General features: G+C 32.6%; 1 protein-coding gene across 1 annotated transcript; it reads right to left on the bottom strand.

The window, feature by feature from the left end:
* Positions 1-977: 977 nt before the first annotated feature.
* LOC105763133 (nibrin homolog) lies at positions 978-13,885 on the bottom strand. The gene is made up of 13 exons (XM_012581229.1): positions 13,652-13,885; positions 13,493-13,564; positions 13,104-13,335; positions 12,926-13,014; positions 11,901-12,031; positions 9,312-9,358; positions 9,111-9,219; positions 5,461-5,547; positions 3,641-3,812; positions 2,073-2,527; positions 1,652-1,713; positions 1,428-1,530; positions 978-1,337 (listed from the first exon to the last, which is right to left on the bottom strand). The coding sequence occupies exons 1-13, from the start codon at positions 13,686-13,688 to the stop codon at positions 1,275-1,277; spliced, it is 1,659 nt and encodes a 552-aa protein (XP_012436683.1). The 5' UTR covers positions 13,689-13,885; the 3' UTR covers positions 978-1,274.
* Positions 13,886-21,340: the final 7,455 nt, after the last annotated feature.

Genomic DNA, 21,340 nt, shown 5'->3' with positions numbered 1-21,340 from the left:
GAATATTGTTTAAAACCAAACTTTTGCCCTCCAAAATCAATTGAAACCGAATGGAAAAAAAATAACAAAATAAAACATAAAAAAAAAAATCTCTGGTGCTCTGCTAGGGTTTAAACCCTAGCATCCACGCGCCGCCGCTCAATCGGCCCTCTCACCAAACTCCGATCACGACAGAGATGGCGGTGGCACGGCGTTTTCAGGTATGTTTTCCTCCCTTTTTGTTATTTCAAATGAAATAAAATGAAAATAAAGAAAAAAATGTAAAAACGATAAACACTTTTAACAATAAAAAAGAAATCACCTTTAAAATAAAACAAGTTTTTGCTGCTTTTATTCTAATCCGTCCCCTTTACAGATTACAAAAGGGCCTTTTATAGCCCGAAAACAAAAGCAAAAAACCAATATAATTTGCTATTTTGCTATTTTATTTTCTCTCGGACTCTTTGAGTCCGTGTTTGCAGGTATCACGGAGTGTTCGTGGAGGAGTGGCCCCGAGGCGTGCGGCGGTTGGATGCTTGCTGGCGGCATCAGGGCAGACATGTGGCTAGGGTTTATTTTTCACTTAGGTTTTTTAGTTGCTGGGCTAAGGACTATTTTGAGCTGTTTTTTATGTCTGGGCCTGGGTCAATTGGGCCCTATTACATTAACAATTTAAACTTAGCAACTAAATTTATTTTAATGTAACAATTTGACATCGTGTCATATTTTCACTTGAAAAAAAAAATATCTTTTAAATTTAAGATGTGATACTTATTTATCCAAATTCATTCAAGATGCATTTTTAATAAGTTTAAATATTTTTAATTTTTTTTATAAAATATCAGTTTTTCGGTTATTATTATTTTAAAATCTATATAAATTTACAAAAATAAAATAAAAGAATATATAGTTAAAAACATATAAAAAGCCTATAATAGTGAAAATTATATTAAAATTTTATAATATATAAGTATATAAAAGGACTAAAAATTTATAAATTTATAAAAAAAGTATAAATATATAAAATAACTAAAAAGCACATGACTATAGACAAAAGGTTGTCTAGATGCATATCTGAGTCAGCGCTCTATAGCGCCAACCAGAAAAGATGCAGAAAGGAAGATTTTATAATGCAAATATCCTATCCTGGACTAACTTAAATGTACGTTCTACGGTAAAGTCCATTGTGCAATGATGCCAACTCTTTAACTCATGTCAAGCGTCTCTCTACCAAAGGTGCATATACAAATGTTACAAAAGGAAACAATGCACTGCACTAAATACTTCAACCTTTGTCAACCCCGTGTATGAAGAAGTCCACGACGAAGAGAACCTGATAAACCACGCTGTCTCCCCCCCTACATTGTTAAATTAGAGGGTAAGCTACTTACTAGGTGTATATATATATCACCAAATCAAATCCAGGGATAAATTAAACAAAACAAAACCTTTTCACTGTTAAACATGTCATCTGCAATGGCATCCATTTTTTTTCTCTTTTTCTCCTCCTTAACAGATTCGGCCAAGTCCCCACTTCCAAATTCATAATCTCTAGGATCCAGAAAAGGAGACACAACCATGCACACAGAAACGAAATAAGTTACAATAATATCCAATCCAAACAATCAAATATAATGTGGAATCCAAATAGAGCTCTGATCTAGGATCTTACTTGTAAGGATGCTTCGAAAATGGAACAAGATTGTTGAAGCTATTTCCAGACTGAATGCTTGCCTATATAGGTTCACGAATATAAGACAAACAATAATAAAGATTCGAACAGTTAATAATATTCCAACCATATACATGATGCAAGTAGAAGTCAGCATGAATTCTAGTTTTCCAACTTATATTTACTTGGCGGGGAATTCCTAGCAGACAAATTACATGTGGCACAAATTGATGACTTGAGAAATCAGTAACAAAAAGGAAAAGAAAAAAGAAGCATGATTTTCCAGAGTCAAATCCAGTCCCAACCATAAAACTAAGGCAGTGTTTCTATGTCTCAACAGAAAACCAAGGAGAATTAGCAACATAAAATCATGATGACATGATTACAGAATAAAACCTAATGCATCCATGAAGATTGTTACCTTGCGAAAGCGCTTGTAATTTATAACACCGTTGTCTTCTTTAAAGCTATTTTTGGAAGTTATATTTACATCTCTAACTATTAAAACTTGGCTATAAACAATATTAGAACTTCCATATTCAGACTCGTCAGCCTTGTCTCTTCTTGCTGTCAAACAACAATTATCATCTTTAGACGTCACTTGGTCAGCCTCGTCTCTTCTTGCTGTCAAACAACAATTATCATCTTTAGAGGTCACTCGGTCATCCTTCAATCTAATAGCATCCTGACATGTAGGCACTTCCGCTTTGCTCACACAGCTAGGTGCTTCCATGGAAATTCCATCTCTGCTCACATAATTCTGGGCCCCTTCTTTACATGTAGTAGCATTCACATTAACTGATGTAGCCATTTCAATTTCCTCATCGGAATCTGCTACTACAGTTTCGTCTGTGGAGCAAGAAGAAGAAACAGGTACTGCAAAGAGATAACTCATTAGCCTAACCTTAATACTCATAAATTATAAGTAAATGCTACTTCCACGAAATATAAGAACAGAATAAATAAGAGGAATCAATTCAAAAATAAAAGTTAAAAAATGATTCCATTGAATCCAGTCAAAATTTTGGGAATGAAATCATCTATATGCATACAAATTGTAGTTAGTCATGCTGCAAAACTAATATAATACAAATACTACAGAGAAAAAAACTGCATCATAGGATATTTTAATATGTAGGCACCATTTACAAACTTTTACAGCTAAAGAACCTTCACTTAAGAAGAGAGGGGGGGGGGGAAGAGAAGAGTTTATCCTAAAGCAAACTTCAAAAAGTCATGGTAATCCAAAATTTTATGCATGTTAATCCAAAATCCATATCTAAACTCTCCTTTCCATCCTCCAAATAATAGTATTACATGGATTTTAATAGTATTTACTTCTGTTAATATTTATAATTTATCTTTATCATTGATTTGAAATTTTCCCATCCAAATATATCATATTTTATTTTGTACCAAAAGTATAGTGAAATAGTCAAATTTGCACTTAATTATTATAACTTTCTTTATGTTTATGCAGATTGTATGCCTTATTAACTCCGTTAGCTAAATAAAAAACATGCAAAACAAGCAACATCCCTAAAAATGTCATGATGTTTTTCTTTTTAGTTTATTTTCTCTAAATTGTTTAGAACTTTGAATTAAGGTTTTTTTCAAAAGATCTTTCAGGGAAAAAAATCTTAAGAGAGAAATTGGGGAGAATGAAGGAGAGTAAGTGAACAGAGAGAGAGAGAGAAGGAGCGCTGGCAATAGATAAAAGGTCAGATCGATGTGATGTGCCTAGCATGAGGTACCCTCCCCCCTCCCCCCTTCCACCGTATTCTCTCTCTCTCTCTCTCCTTTCCTCCCCCCCCCTCCCCCTCTAATTTTCTATCCCTGATTTTGTTTCTTCTTCTTTCTTTTCTTTTTTTTTTAAATTTTCTTCTTTTTCTTCAGTCTATTTTTGAAGTTCTCTTTCAATTTAAAAAATAGAACATTTTTTACAGACAAAAAATTGACGTGCAATTATCTGGATACATGAATACATACCTGATGATGATATCAATATAGACTGATCCAATTTTCCAGATAAAAGAGCACGTATTAATGCCATCTCATCCACTCTATATGATAAACCGAGATTATCCAAGTGATCAAACTTGTCTACTGACCTTCCAGGGATGACATATGTAAGACAAGTATTTTCTCCACACCCAAAGGCCTAGAAGAAAAATGTTCAATAGCAAGCCCACATGCAGATGACAAATTTGCAGGGTTATCACTTGAAGCTTAACCAATAAATCAACGGTAAAAACAGAAATAATATTTAATAGTCAATTACTGGGTAACATTCTATTGGCAGATTTAGATTAGCATCCATCAAATAAATTCAAGCACTGGCCTCCCTATTATTAACGTCGCTACCTCATAACATAGGAGACTTGCTACTACACATGCTTGCGTTCTTTCATTCATGTTAACCAACATTCTTGCAACATCACCTGAACGCTACAACCACTAGTTTTCCTGTCCCAAAACTCCGTCCTATTCATTTTATTGTTTTTGGGTATGATACATTCTTAGAGAAAAGAATCAACTGTAATTTAATTCTGCATCAGAGGTTTGATGGTCAGAGCACTCTCACCAAAGAAAATATCCCACCAAACTACCTAAGCCATCCAACTTGTAGCTTACCTTTCAGGAAATTAACAAATAGGCAGCTGGTTAAGAGGCATAGGAGACAAAACTGTGGTAGGAACAATTCATTCGTTCACATTCACGAGTTTTGCCATCTTATTATTGTGTAGTGAAAACGGTTTGAGACCTTAAAAATAATACTTCTAGTAACCTGAGGCAAAATACCAAGACCATTCTTGCGATGTTCTCGATCCAATAAATAAGGGAACATAACATACTTCATGCAGAACAAGTAGGCGACAGAGATAGAAAATAAGTTTATATGATAATCACAAATAGGCAGAAGCAATTACAGAGGAAGTGAGGAAATCAAGGGAGAAATAGAAGAAAGGAGAAAACCCAACAAGAATCATTAAGAGCGTGAGATTCTCAATAATTGACATCTCAAAATCTCAACTATTCATCATCTAAAACCTAATTAAAACTAAAATAAGAAGATACTTATGGCTAAACCCAAAACCTTAATAAAATGCCAATACCAAATTTAACCCTAAAACTATTATAACCTAACCATTCTAATATATCTCATCTATACGATGATTAAACCAATAAAATATAAAAGAAATTCCTAGAAAAATTAATCTCTCAACTAGCATGACTGCATTGTTCAACATTGTTACAGCAGATTCCTCCAAACATAAACAACTGCTAATTACATAGAACTACAGTAGTTTCATTAACACCACATGCTATTTGTACAAATAACAGTATTTTATAACTACTACTGGTTGAAATGCAAATATTACCATTTCAAAAAGAATTTAAGAATCCCCAAAACTTATTGAGACACCCTGTTCAAATTCAACCAAAAGATCTAGTTCAAATGATCAGATCTTTAAACGAACAAAAATGACAAAATTCTAGGCTAAAACTTCAGCCAAAGGTGACCGATGCTTAAGCTCTTTAATTCTAGGTGTTATCACAGTATTGATATTCTGTTTTAAAATACAACACAAATGAACAAACAACACTTGAATAATGTTTCCTATGAACTAGTACAACGAGGAAAAATATATATCAAATACAATAAAACAAGCCATAAAGAACATTTATGTCACAACAATGATTTTATGTAACTTCTTCAGAGATGACATATTCTGCAACGCCGAGACAGTTGATAGTTTGTTGGAAAAGAAAACAATGAATAAGAAAACATGAAAAATCAAAGATACCTGACTACTTGAACAAATTTCTTCAACATAGTTAACCCTTGAGCCACTCACTTCCAGCAGAGACTGCAATCTATCCCCAAACTTGTACTACATCAGACAAAAGAACATTAAAATCTGTAGCATGCATTTCAATTCAATGTTCCTAGATACCAACTAGTCTTAGGAACACACATAAAAGTTTTTAGAAACTTTTCTTTCACTAATTATATTAATCCAAAGATTAAGCGGTAAAAGCTAACTTAGGATAAAAAGGATACACAGGTAACAGCATGCGTTTAAAATTTGGAAATCAAGATGAAATGCAAAACATGGTCACTCCATAAAACTCTAGTGCTTACGGACCCAACTATATGCGTGAGCTTTTACAGCAATAAAACAATGATTTAGCTAAATATTTAAGAGGCGTCCAATGACAATGAAAGTTGTTGGAAAACTGTGAAAATACTTCAATGCAAGGATTTAATTCACTGATTTTTTCCCTTGTAATTAGGTATTAGATTTAGAGCATATCTTAGGAGAAATTAGTAGCAGATTTTTAGAAGAAAAAGCAGATTTTTGGAGAGATTTTATTGATCATGTATTTAGTTTGTTTTGCTAATTAACCTAGGTTGTGTACTATAAATATTTACTAGTCTTTACCCATTGAATATACAAGCCTCTTTTTAGTTTACAACATGGTATCAGAGTTATAGGATTCTTTTTCAGAATTCTTAGTTTTGACCTTCATTGTCATATATTTTGTGAAGCTTTGTGGCCTTCATTGCCAATTGATCACCTTTGTTTTTTTCCCTCTACCAAAAAAGAACTTGTTTAGTCAAGTCTTGAAAACTTTTGTTGGCCTATGTTGACTAATTGACAGCTAAAAATTAGTGTACATAGCTGATTTCTAGGAATTTAATATAAATACCTATTTATTTTGTGTATATAAATACCTATTTATTTTTTCTCTGTGGATTGTGAAATAAAGAGTGAAAATTCTTCAAATCTCGTTGCCTCCTCTGATTTTAACATGGTATCAGAACTAAACTTCTAGATTTAAGAAGAATTTCTCTCAAAAATTTTCAAAATCCCAAAACCTAGGATTAAAATTTTTAGTACTTACCCCTTTAGGCCCACCATTTTTTCTCACTGCTCCCACCAAAGGAGTTGGAACCCAACGCCGATGAAACCCTGAATTCCGATGACTAACAGACCCGCACATTAGTCTTATGCACCTCAGTCAGCTTATAAACTCTTCCTCACACATCAGCGCATAACACCACTCTGCCAAAGTTCCTTCTTTCCATCCTTGCCATCAAGCTAGGTGCATATTCTCGGTCCTCCTCTGTTCTTGAGGTCAATTGGGTTGGTTAGATATCCTAGTATTAAGCCACTATTTGGGTAACAGAATTTTGGAATTTGTTTTTGGCTATTATCATTTTTTTTTTCAAAGGAATATCCCTTTTTTTTGTTATTTGGTCTTTTCCTTGCTCCTTTTTTTTTTTTTTTTTTAAATGGTGGATGATAAAAACATCATAGCAACTAGTTTCAACAACCCACCATTACAAATTAGTCCCGTAAAACTCAATGAGAATAACTATCTTGTATGTTTGAGGTCGTGTTTGTTATTCATGAAAGTTAAGAGGATTGTGGGGTTACATCACTGGTGATACAAGAAAGCCAGCATTGAATAACCCTACTTTTAATCAATACTACTCGAAAAACTCTTGTGTTATGGCATGGCTCATTAATTCCATACAACCCCACATTTCCAGAACATACCTGATACTTGACAATATAGCAAAAATATGGAATGCAACTTCCCTCACCTACTCGCATGTTGGGAATGACATTCAAATTTTTGAAATCCAAAATAAGGTTCACAATACTAATCGAGGTGAGTGACAATTTCTCAGTATTTTTCTAAATTGGGTGGTTTATGGCAGAAGCTAGATTATTATCAAGATTTCCAAGCAGGGTGTACTAGAGATGCGGTAAAGTTTCAAAAGCTAGTAGGAAAGGAGTGAGATTATGATTTTCTGGTCAGGTTAAACAATGAGTATGATCATATCAGGGTTTAGGTCCTTAGAAAAATCCCATCTCCCTCTCTTGAGCAAGCATGTTCCTATGTCCAGCAAGAAGAAAGCACAAGAGGTGTTGTGCTCTATATAGCACTGGATGAGAAGGCTAGATGATCGCTAGTCAAGAGCAACCGTATGAGAGCTTTTCTTACAAACTTGTGAAAAAACCACTAGTGGACATGGGGGAAACAAGGTAAGTCAACAAGGCCTCAAGCAAATTTGTCAGAAACCGCAAATACTGCTAAGGAGACAACTTCCCGTTGAGAGCTTTTCTTCTAATGAAATTCAGCATCTTAGGTGTCTTTATCCCAAATTGACTCTACCTCTAGTGTAACATCCAACTTTGTGAAATTAGGTACTGCTTTTAGCTCCCACATTCCAATAAACCGTATTTTGTTCTTACTAAATGAATTGGAAATGAAGGAAGCTTGAGGCATACACTAATGTTGATTATGCCGGATCAATAATTGCTAAAGATTAGTGTCAAGATACTACACCTTCCTCGAAGGCAATCTTGTGACATGGAAAAGTTTTTTCATAAAAAAAAACACAGTGTACGTCAATCAAGTGTAGAGGTTGAATTTCAGGTAATGGCTTAAGGCCTGTCTGAACTACTTTGGTTGAAGATCACAATTGAAGATTTCAGAATTAAGTGCAATGACCCAATGAGCTTGTTGTGACAACAAATATGCAATCAGCAAAACTCATAACCTGGTACAACATGACCAGACAAAGCATGTTGAAGTTGATAGATAGTATATCGAAGAGAAATTAGAGAGTGGATTGATATGTACACCTTATGTGTCCAGACATAGAAACTTGTTGATGTTCTTATAAAAAGGTCAAGTAACTCAGTTTTCCAGACTATTTTATCCAAGTTGCATACAAAGATACCTATTCATCAGCTTGAAGAGAAGTCTAGGAAAACTGCAAAAATAAATCTTCAAATGCAAGGATTTAATTCACTAATCTGTTCCTTGTAATCAAGGATTTGATTTAGAGCAGATTTCAGGCGAAAGTAGCAGCAAAGTTTTAGGAGAAATGGAAAATAATTTGGAGAGATTTTATTAATTATGTATTTAGGTTGTTTCCCTAATTAGCTAGGCTATTTACTATAAATCTGTACCATTCTTTACTTGTTAAATATAGTTTCTTTTCAATTTATGACAAAAATCATAAACAAGAATTTTGCATTATCACAATTTAGGTGCAAGCATACCAATTCAAAAATGAAAAAAAAAATGATACAGGTGTTGTCATTAACATATACTTTCTGTGGATTTGGTGGAATTTTTCTTTAATTGTTTATACGATGTCCATGTATGTCACATCCTCAATTTTGCTATAAGCTAATATAGCAACGTGTCCAGCAAGCCATATATAAAATGGATACCGAAAAATTTAAATACTTTTCCACTTGTAAGCACCCAATATTAACATGTGCATGTGAGAATCAGTGAACAAAAAGCAAAACTACCAAAGCAAAAGATGATTATATAAATGGTCTCTTCTTTCCCTCCCCCATTTATGGTGGACTCTGGACACAAGAAAATAAAACCTTCAGAGCAATTTTGAATATGAAAATATTACCACTTGTGTAGATTCTAAGAGAAAGGTGTATCCTCCCAAACAGTTTTCACGCGTTTTTGGGTCTGAAACTTCAACAAATACTCCATCCACCATAATTGTTGGAACATGGCTGAGAGCAAAAACATAAATTAGTACCTTTACACTGGAAAAACTTCATGTGTAAAAATAACCCAAAAGATGTAACATTGAAATAATACTTACGAACAGCAATCAGGAAACTTAGTCTGGATACTTCTCTCAGCTACAAGCTAAAAAAAGTACAGCAGTAAGTACAATGAGAAAATAAGTAAACATCAACAGTTTGAATTGGATCAAAGAAAAAGTTGTATTAATTTGATCAACAAAAATATTCTTAAATGTGTAAAAATAGCAAGGCAATTCCACAACAAATCTACTTGTACCAGATATGGTAGCAAATATTAGATTCCACATTGTTTGATAATAATTGATTGAGAAAACTATCATCTTAATGCATCATCTTGGGAGGTTAAACACTTACCTTTACTTAATTCCTAGCTAACAAAGCCTTAAGCCATTATAATTTCTTTCAATTTTTGCATTTTCCAGCATATCTTGGTTATTCAAGTAACTGGAAACTTAACTCTTCATGTACCATCACTTTTTTAGAATTAATAAAAGGAAAAAAAGAAGCAAGGCATTTGAGTTCAGAGGATGCTTACTATTTTCCATTTCAGTACTTTAGCCCTACATTTCTGTTTTTACAAAGTGACCATTTTGAAGAACAAGTACAGACAATGAATGTCAGAGCCACTCAACAAAGATAATATGCTAATAATCTAATTTATAATGATAATTTTTCCTATTGAACTAACAATTTTGCATAATTGAGTTTAATGTAGATTAACATAGCAAATCTAATTTCTTTCACTTTTTGCATTTTCAGCATATCTTAGTGATTCAAACAACTGAAAACTTACATCTTCATGTACCACTTTTTTAAAATTAATAAAAGGAAAAAAACCCATTTGAGTTCAGAAAACTTTTAGTATATTCTCAGTATTTTAGCCTTAAATGTCCGCCTTTACAAAGTGGTAATTTTGAAGAACAAGTATAGCCAATGAATGTTGGTGGACTCAACAAAGATAATATGCTAATAATCTAATGTATTATGATAATTTTTCCATTACATTAAAAATTTTTCATAGTTGAGTTCATTGTAGATTAATTCACTTTTTCTTTTCCTTGAACAAAAATATAAAACAATTTACAAGCATTACTTAAATAAGTTAAGTTTGTCTATTCAAGACACGAAAATATAATACAATTTACAAACATTGCTCAAATAAGTTGCTTCAATTAATAGATCTATATCTCCGTCTCCGTTTGTAATCCAAACATAAAAAAAGGCACCATTTCAAGGCAGAAAATGCTAGCCAAACATATTAAAAGTGTCCAGGAAGAGGTAGAGAAATCCTCACTAAACACTCTGATTATTTAAGTTGTTAGATACACTTCAATAACCAAAGGAGTATTGGGAAAATACAGGATATAACACCTCAAGGAATTTTACCTTGCTGGTTGACTAGTAGCAAAATGTAAAATGATGATTTATACAACTATATATAAAAGGAAGGCCCTAAGGCCTTCCACAATGGACACCGGTCCATTTTTTCCTTCCACTTTTTGACATGAAAACATTATGGGTAAAGTTCAATTCTAATCCCTCTACTTTTTAAATTATAAGAATGGTTAAAGTTCAATTTGATCCCTATATTTCACTCAAATTTAAGATTTAATCAATATACTTTAATTTTGACATAATTTGATACCTCAACTTTTATAATGTCATTGGTTAGTCTAAATACTTTATTCTAATTAAAATGATGATGCGAATTTTTAAGAATTGTTAGCACCATTAAAATTCTTTATTAAATTCAAGTCTGTTGCAATGTTATTTTTTGTTAGGTGGATACCAAGTTTACTTTATTTTTTCAAAATGTCATACCAACACAATAGAATTCTAACAGTGTTAACAAATAAACCTAAATTTTTAAATTTGAAAAGTAGAGAGACTAAATTCCTAAAAATAAAAGTATGGAGACTAAATTTCAAATATGCGAAGAGTACAAAAACTTTGAGCAAATTGTAACATTTAAATTTTTACACTATAATTTGGTCAAGAAATAAATAATTAACCCAACGCGATGCGTGGGTGGAAACTGTACTAATTTGAGACTAAAGGCCAGCATATAAATTCTTTCCTTTAGTTCTCTCTTTACTGAATATTAATTGGGTAGTCTTTTCTAATTATGTCTGGGATGTTTGGAAATAATCTCCTCTTTTACCAAATTGAGAGTATTTAGTCTTGCCATTCATTGAAATACTGAGTTTAGGAGCAAACTCTAGCTTCCATGAAACTTGAAGGATAAAAGTTACACAGTAAGGAACAAAATACTTCATTCCTAAACCTTTGTGCTATCAAACAACTAAACTCTCCAATTAGGTTTGGCATCTTGAATTCCAATAAAGATCTCAAACATTTATCATTAATTCAGTAAACATCAAGTAGGAATAAGATCCCTAACATTTTGAGAGTGGAAATCTTATAGTCAGCTAATAGTGACCTCATAGACAAGACCAAGAAGAAAAATAAGCACAATTCTTGAATGTTTCAAACAAAGAGATTCATAAAATAAATATGGTATTTTGATATTAAGCATTCTCATCCAATCAAAATTACATGCCTACATAATTATTAATTTTGGTTGAACAACTTAAAATCATCATTACAATTAAAGGAGATAAGATAGGGTATTTGACTATCTGTACCTCAAGCCAACTAGTACGTAAGAGCGGTTTCTTTGCCACAATTGCATCAAGCAGATCCCTTTTCAGGGGCACATGTTGATCAACAATCACATGTGTACAATCCTCACTGTAAACATGAGTAAGACGAGCACCTTCATGACATGGTAATGATAGTCAGCCAAAAATATAATAAGAACTTTTCTCTCGTCAAAAAGCAAGCAGAGCTTAATACAAAATCAATATTATATTCTACATACTAATTGGCATTGGCATAGTTGTCAGTGCAAGAGGACGTGGGTTTAAGTGCACTGAAGTGCCTTTATCCTCCTATTTATAAATAATAATAAAAAATAAAAAGTTCTAAATTCAAAAGGTAAAGAATTGAAGATTATGATCCTAAGATTTTCACCATTCTACCATATTTCCTAGTGAACAATTTTTTTTTTCAGCATCCTAGCAATGCAACAGCCATCCAAGTGAAGTCAGTACACCCCTTATTTGGTCAAGCCAAAATTATTGACAATAAAATGTTAGATATCGAGTAGCCTAAGTTGTTAAACTCTAAGACTCAAATAGTGAAGTCTTTACAATGAAATCACACGAACAGAACCCTATTCTTTTGGCCAATTCTTCCTTCCAATACGTGTTTCTCCCCTATGACTTGCAAAATCCACAATTAATTTCAACCTCAAGGCACCTAGTTTTGAGAGAAGTGGATCATAGTTTTTTTCTAATTGTTCAATTTATCGATCATGCTAAACAAGGAAATAACGACAACATTTCCTAACACCCAGATCTTAGAAGCATGATAAGCAAAATATATGAGGGTAGAACAAAAGGACTCCAAGTTTTCAATCCATCAAATTTAATTATCAGTTTTGGTTTCCCTTTCTTAATTCTAGACGTAGAGGCAACATTAAAATTTTCTGAATGTGGATAAAATAATTTAAAAGGAAAAAAAAAGGAACAAAAGATAAGTTTTAAAGGTGAAATTACAGGAAAAAATCTTTGTGAAGATTGAAGCCAAATGATGGATTTTAACTAACCAATGGATGAAACTTTGTCCTGAAGATGATGATTCATCTGGGAGGCCTCAGCACAGCAGATATAGAGTACAAGCGGCACATAAGAGAATCTAAATAGATACAAGGGGCAGAGAATTTAGAGAATTGATACGAAATCACTGAATTCATTGAAATAAGGAAATTATTGAATTGGCCGTACCGAAAGGTTGCATTTCCTGTTCCAAAAGAAAGGAGGTCCCCATCTTCTAAAGAGGTCTGTTTATTAGGAAAATGATGAACTTTCTTGTTAGAACTAAGATTCTTGTTAATGAATGTCCCGTACTTTGACAAATCTCTGATTCGAACTTGACATGATTGAGTCATTTCATCAACCATTATATGAGCATGGATTCTGGACACTCCCTTGTCTTTGTGAATGATGATATCACACCCTTCAACAAATCAAAACACACAAAAAATATGAGAGAGAGAGAGAGAGAGAGAGAGAGAGAGAGAGAGAGAGAGAATCCCAATAGCAATTATCAATAATAATTAGCATTTAGCAATTTCCCCACAAAGAAACAAAAGAAAAAAAGCAAATTAGATCACCTTTTCGACCCACAGAATACGTTCCATTCTTGAAAATATAGTACTTATCTTCTTCTTCTTCTTCTTGTTCAGCTGCACAAATGGATTGGGGTTTCGGTTGTGAGAATAATCCAATACAAAAATGAAGCAATAGTAACACTTCAATTAAGCTTTACTTGCCTGAGGAAGGATCGACGGGAAGCAAAGCCCAAACCATTCTTTACAAATTACTACCTACTGGATTCTATTAAACCAAAGTTAATTTGAAGTTTAAACCAAGTTTCCTCCGCAAACTCCAAACACAAAATCTTTGTGATTAGTTGCTACGGTGTTTCTGGCTTTGACCGATTAAGGAAAAAGAGAAATATATCATCGAGCTCAAAGCTGGACCCTCGACTACAACTGATCATGGCCGGGCTTTTGTAGGTCTTAAAAAAAATATTAAATTTGAGTCTCGTTCGGCTTCGCCCTATTAAAAAAATTAATATTAAATTTTATATAAAAATAAATTTTAAAAAATATAAATACATCAAATACATACACTAAAATAAATATTAAAGTCTTTATAGACTAACATACAATATTCAAACAATAATAACAATATAATAACAAAACAACAACAAAACAACGGTAAAAAAAAATTTAGACAAATTCGATCCTAGCTCGAGCCACAAAATCTTATCTGAGGTGCTACCTGTTTAGAAAACGAGTATTATTTTTTTATCTAAGTCCATTTTTCGAGCCTATATTTTACCCAAATATTCTCATTTTTTTTGACGGGTGGTTCGACCCATGATCAAGTCCACCCCGACTCATATTTTAATAGTAAATAACTATTTTAAATAATAGATAGTTGAACTAATTAATAGTATTATAAAAATGGTTAAAATATACCACATCTGTACTTTTTAAAAATTAGGAATTTAGTTATTATACTTTTTAGATTTTTAAATTCAGGTCCAACTGTTAACATTATTTTTTTATTAAATTCGTTGCTATGATATTTTCAAATAAACAATACTCGGTAACTATGTAATTAAAAAATGATTTTATAATTGTAACAACTAGTTTTTCAGTGGTGTCGAAAACAGTGGTTTTGGGACCACAATTCTGACAAACGAGTCCGTAAATATTATTATTTAATATTTACGAATTAAATATGATGTTAATGTGAACTTCAATTTTATAAATATTATTAATTGCTCTGTTGGTCAAGGTACAAGTGATTAGTTCCAAAAGTTAGTGGTTTTAGAAATGGAGGTATCGAGACTTCATTTCTATAAAACGAGCCCGTAAACTATAGTATTTAATATTTACGGAGTTATTATATTGGTGAATTGAAGTTTAGTCCAAAAATTTTAGAGTTTGGATGGCTAATTAAGGAAAAATAACTAAATTGTAAAAATCGTAAAACTTAATCGCTATTGATTTTTCTTAGCTAAAAGGCTTAATTAACTAATGTGGAAGGTTTTATGTGGCAATTAACCCCTTTTAAATAAATGGGACGGTTAATTCTTGATAAATTAGTGGAATTATAAAGTAAAAGTAAGGTTAAAATAATAGTTAAATGATTATTAAAACATGAATAAAAGAAAGAAAGCCATCATCTCTTTCAATTGTTCTTCTCCACCAGATTCCTCGATTTTTAGGCAAAGGGTGAATCGGCCAAGCTTTTGAATCTTGCTTGTAAGGCTTTTGAAGGTATTTTTTTGTAATTTTTATATTTTTGAAATCGTTGTGATTTAATTTAGCTAAATTGTACCTCCATTTTTAAAATCGTTAAAGTTTAGTAAAAATTTTTTATTGATGTTAATTGAAGTTTTTGAATGCTAATGGTAGATTTTGAAGCTTAGAAATGAAATAGGACTAAGTTGTAAAAGAAATTTTGCTAGTCTTAAATTTAGGGACTAAAATACAAATATTTCAAATTTGGCATGAGATTTCTATAAATATTGATCTTAGAGGTCTGTATAATGATAGAATTGAAATCGGATTGAAAATCGAGGCTTAAATATGAAAATTATGATAGTTTTGGTTTTAGGGACTAAATTGAATAAATGAAAAAATAGAGACATCCAAATAATGAAATTGAGCTGATATATGTTTATAATAGGGTGATATAAGAGAGTTGAAATTGATAATTGAATTGAACAATTGTATAGATCGGGAATTGGACCAAATCAGAATTAATCGAGAAAAAAGGTAAATTTGTTGATTAGTCCTTAGAGAATTGACCGTTTATTGTTTTGACCAGTTAAGTTCATACGGTATGTTTGTGTTAAGTTGTTATGTACTTAAAATTATAATTGTAAATATGTTTAATTGAAATTTTGATTGTTTATGATTTGGTACAAAAGGTAAAATATGGATTAAATCATAAAGAAATGACAAATTGACTGATAAATTGAATATAATGAATTGCGTCTAAGATTGATTAGTTGAATTGAATCAAATTGATATGATTATTTTTATCTTCAAGATAGAGGACTAAATTGAATAGATTTAAAATATTGTATATTGTTGTAATACAATATTGGCTTTGTGATAAGATAAGTTATAATGTTATGCATACAAATTGATAATTGGTTGATGAAATGATAACATTGAATTAAGAAATTGGCGTATAAATGAAATTGAGTAAATTGTTACCCTATTATCTATTCGAGCAGAATCAGATATAATTCACATGTCATAGGATAGGAAAAGTTCAGAGTTATTTCGACTACGTGTTGATGAGGCACTAGGTGCCAAATTACTTCGATTATACCGATGAGACACTGGGTGCCAAATACATTGGCGTAAACTATTTACTTAAGCATTGTCCAATGGGTCGCTGGGTGCCAAATTGGTGTGATTGGTTGGATCCGTGTATATGTTCGAGTCCGAGTTAGATTAATAGGGTATAAAGTGAAATTTTGATAAATGATATTTGTATTGGACTGATATTATGAATTGATGATTTGTATACATATTGTGACTAATAGATATTGATGGCAAGTGAAAAATCATATGAACCAGTTATACGAGCCCGAAGGGCTAATATAGAAATTTGATGAAACAATGAATTCAATTCAAGATTCGAATAAGGAATTGAAATAGTAATTAACATTAAAATTGAAATTGGATGTATAATTGGTAATAGATGGAATGATATGATATTACGAGAATGATGTTCATATGGTTAAATGTTGAATTGGTTTTGAGAATGATATTGAAATGTTAATCTAGGTTTATTTCATATTGAAATGTTAAATGATGAGGTTAAATGTTAACTCACCTTTTTTTTTATATTTGATTTTCCATGATAGGTAAACTTTACCAAGCTAAGTAGCATGTGGTGTTTAATTATAACTTCAGGTAAGTTACTTGGTTTAATACCTATGAACTTACTAAGCATTTGTAATGCTTACCCCCTTGTTTCCTTTTTCCCTATAATGCCAACTTGGGAAACGTGTCAGATGGATCGTTGAGAAGCTCACACTATCATGTTCTTAATTTGGTAATCTTTTAATTGATTAAAGTTTGGTTTTGTGGCATGTATTTATTTTTTTGTCAATCTTGAATGTGATTTGTATTTTGAATGGTTATTTGTTGTGTACATAGGAGTTAATGAATGTGTTTGCTTTGAATGATAATTCTGGTTGTGTTAAGTGCTTGATTTTGAAAAAGTTAATACTTATTGTTGAAACTGTAATGCCCCAAAATTCTTATTTTTGTTATAGTGAAAATGTGACACAATTGTGTATCAACATTTGTGGTTAAGTGCTCTGGGTGAGTCTGGGAGGTCTTGAGTTCAAGCCTTGACTTTGGCAAATTCTAGTATTTTTCTGACTTAATCCCTATTTCTGGCTAGTAGGCTTTTAATTAAAAGTTTGTAAGTACTTACTAGAATGGGCTTGCTGGTCTGGTGGTTAAGGGTGTTGGAACGCCAGCACCCCTACGGCGCAGCGGAAAAATAAAACATTCGGTGATCCTAACCATGGATCCATGTGTGAGGAACAGATCGGGGTGAAATAAAGGTTTCAAAATTATTGAATCTTTATTCTGAGTAGACAGCAACGCCTCAGCAACGAGTAATATGATCTCCTATCGAACCAAGCCGCAATCTATCGTGACTCCGGCCTCTACATAATCCACCCAGTTGACAATGAACGAAAGGAATCCCCAAAACTATTTTTGGAAAAGACTTCGCTTTGACGGCTGCTCGACCCCAAGCAAAGAAAAAACGAGATTTTTATATCTATTTTTAGGGTTTCTAGAAATTAAATAAATATAACAATGTTTTAAACCGAAAATTATAATTACATTAATTATAATAATGATTTCGGTAAACTATATATTTATTTCAATTTATATACTAACCAATTTCATGTTCTCATTATGCGTACAACAACCTTGTTCATAATGTGTTCGATATTTGATTACCCAATTAAATTATTTCTATACTTAATTTAATTCAAGCGACAACCAAACACAATACCAAATATGTTTTATTCCGTTCATTTCAACTATAGGGTGTTTCCCTGTAGGTTCTTGTAACGTTAGCAGTAATACTAGAACGATTCCAATGTTACAAATAATGAGTGGCACCTAGCAATGCATCATTGCTACCTAAGTCACAAGAAATCATTATTCGACATATCCTTTTTATGATTAACCTTTCATGCAATAATCCTTATGTCCTTTATCTCTGGATTGGACACAAGTCATGGAATAGTCACACTTGCATAGTCCATTTCATGTTCCTTGATATCTTAAGTAGACTATGATATACAAATAGGTATGACATCTCATATCAGCTTATTTGAGTATGGCCATGCATTTCTAGTCTCACTCAATCAAGTGGCCTAAGATATCACTCCCATTATGTAGGAGGGACTTATTCTATATCGATCAACCATATCCCTCTACATAGATCGTGGTATATCCAACATCAGCCTTTATAGAACAACCAGATTCTGATTATACGCTTGATCAGTATCAAAATATACAACTCACGATGTTGGGATTATGATGATCTCAAGTCTGAGGATCATATACATATTAATCATTATGAGTAATGTTGTGACAATTACATAATAATTCAAGAAACATACTCATAACGAGTCAGTCCAATATGTTGTTCTCTAACACACATATTCATGCATCGATTTTGACATTCCATATAAATGACAACTATTTATCATCAATCAACTACATGTTAGTCTTAATGCATTATTGTTGTCCTATCCAACAATAATACTTGACTAAGGACCTTTTAAGAATAATCATATTATTCTCAGAACATTATTATAAAACATTTTATTTATACATACAGAAAAAAAACTAAAATAATAATGGTACCGTCTTATATTAATAAACATGATAAATCAAGTATGTCATTACAACCATCTCATGATTGATCTTTGGGCATACTCTAACAAAGGGGAGTGTTGGTTGGTAGAGGGTCAAGAGTTTGAATCCCTGCGTGAGTGTAAGGACAAATATATTTTTTTATTTGCTCGTTAGTTGGAGAGTTTGAGTTGTATTGGAAATCTGAGTAGTGGGAGTTTGGTAGGGAGAATTTATGGGAGTGGATTTTGGGGTTATCAGATTTTCTAAGCATTATCGTTTCCCTTTTGTAAAATTTTGGTTTTCCCAAAACTCCCCACCTTCCAACGCCATCCCTTCTCCCTTTCTTCTTCACCTTTTGTTTTTCTATTGTCAAACTTGAATTTTTTTTCTTTCCATTATATTTTCTCCTTCGGTCTCTTTTCTTGGCTACTACACCTTCGTTCCGTTGGGTCAATTTTCGTCGCACGTTCTGGTAAGTAGAGTTTTTGCTCTCTTTAACTTACGATTTTTTTCCAACTTTGATTTAGGGGTTTGTGGCATTTGGCAGCAGCATCTCGCATGGATTAGGGGTCTCATCGTGCTATTGCATAACCAACTGTTTTGAGGTGCTGGGGTAAGCTTTTCATCGCTTAAGGGATGCATTTCTTGTTTCAGATTTAGTTTTAGTTCGATCAATTAAGTGATAAATTGAGTGAAATTGGTCAATTATAGGTTCTTGAGTGCTCGAGGATCATTGTAGCATCAATCGATACCAGGTGTGTACCCAAAACACAAAAATAAGGGATTCGGTGAAAAGCCGATATTGCTTGTTGTTTGGACAGCAACAGTAGACTAATTTTAAAAAAAATCACCATAAATCATGGGAATCGAGTTAGAGGGTGAAAAAACTATGAGATTAAAGATATTTGAGTCTAGTTTCTCATAGAAAAACAAAGTAAGTAAAAGAATTTCATATTATGAGATAATAGAATTTTAGTGAGACAGGGTCAGAATGATTTTGGAATCCCCTATCCTGACTTTTGAAAATTATTAAAAATTGTATAAAAGTAATTATGGGTTATATTTTATATGTTTAAAATCCTGAATGAGTCTATTTTCAAGATATACAAACAGGAACATTGTCCAAAATCTGTACGAGAAGATAATTAATTTTTAGTGCAGAAAGATCGAAACTGCTAGACAACAGAGTAGGGTAAAGTTTAAAGAATAAACTGTACTTACTGGCTAAACTAAAAATTCTAAAAATTTTATGATAATAAGATATGTGAGTCTAGTTTCAGGGAAAATTTATGGACCTTAATTCGGAATCTTGTAGCTTAAGATGCAAATATTTTAGTAACAGTGACTCAAGTAGACAACTTTGAAAGATTCTAAGTAAATAGTGGAAACACATATGAATAATTATCTAGCATGGGTTACACTAAAATGGATCACGAGGCCAAAGCCAATTTGGGCCATGTAGGCCACACGGGCATGTGGGGCCACACGGGCAAATTTCTTGGGCTCGTAGACCCATTTTCACTATTTGACTGATAAGGTTGCACGGATCGCCTAAGTCAATTGTGAACCTACTGTAGGGACGGTAAGTTTACCTAGACCCCTAATTGACTGAAATGACTGTATGACTGATATGATTAAGCTTGATGATGTTCCAATGATTTGCTACTATATGCTCTGTTTACATGCATGATATTATGTTACAATATGTCATACCTGTATATTGCATTACATTGGGTTGGGGAATTATAATGTTCAGAGGAAGTGTACTGAAAGGCCTCGAGCCTAAGTTACTGGTAGCTCTATTGCGAACTATTCTTCAGTGCCGCATTTGGTATTTTTTGGAGTGTAAGGATGGGTAGGTTGATTATATCCCCACATGGAGTGTAGAGTTGGACGGAGTTGGAGTGTAGAGGCTGGCTGGGTAGGATTTGAAACTGTATATCTGTTACTGCACTGAATATTGATAATATATTGGGCCAAGGCCCAAATGCATGAATGCTTCTGTATTGTAATGGGTTAAGGCCCTATTTGAAACTGAAATTGTACTGAAATGAGCTTAGGCCTAGATTGCGATTGCCTGCTGACTGTTTGCTTTATATGAGATTACACACTAAGTTTTCATAAACTCATCCTTCTGATTTGACTGTACAAGTAATCCCCAGACATAGGCGGATTGGAGCGACAGAGGACTCAACGGTGGCCACACGACCTATTTAGTTCGACTTAGTAATTAATTATAATTTTGATTTTACTTTGGGGTATTTTACTCTAATAATGGCCTCTTTGGGTTTTTATTTTTAATTTGGGGTTTTTATTGTTTTGATTTACAACTGCTAGTAGTAGGGATAATCGAGTTTTCAAAACGGATCAAACATTTTAACAAAATTTACACAAACATGCAAATTGTTTTGAAAAGCTTCCGTAATAAGTGACGTTTTGAAAATTAATAACGTTTTGAAAGAGAATAACTTTTGAATACGAATCACGTTGAAATTGATCGACACATCTTGGAATTAAGTATAAGAGAGTGTAAAG

The sequence above is a fragment of the Gossypium raimondii genome, chromosome 12 (assembly GCF_025698545.1).
Source record: "Gossypium raimondii isolate GPD5lz chromosome 12, ASM2569854v1, whole genome shotgun sequence".
Classification (NCBI taxonomy): Eukaryota; Viridiplantae; Streptophyta; class Magnoliopsida; order Malvales; family Malvaceae; genus Gossypium; species Gossypium raimondii.
The sequence above is the reverse complement of the archived record's forward strand: the minus strand, read 5'-3'. Positions and strand labels throughout refer to the sequence as shown.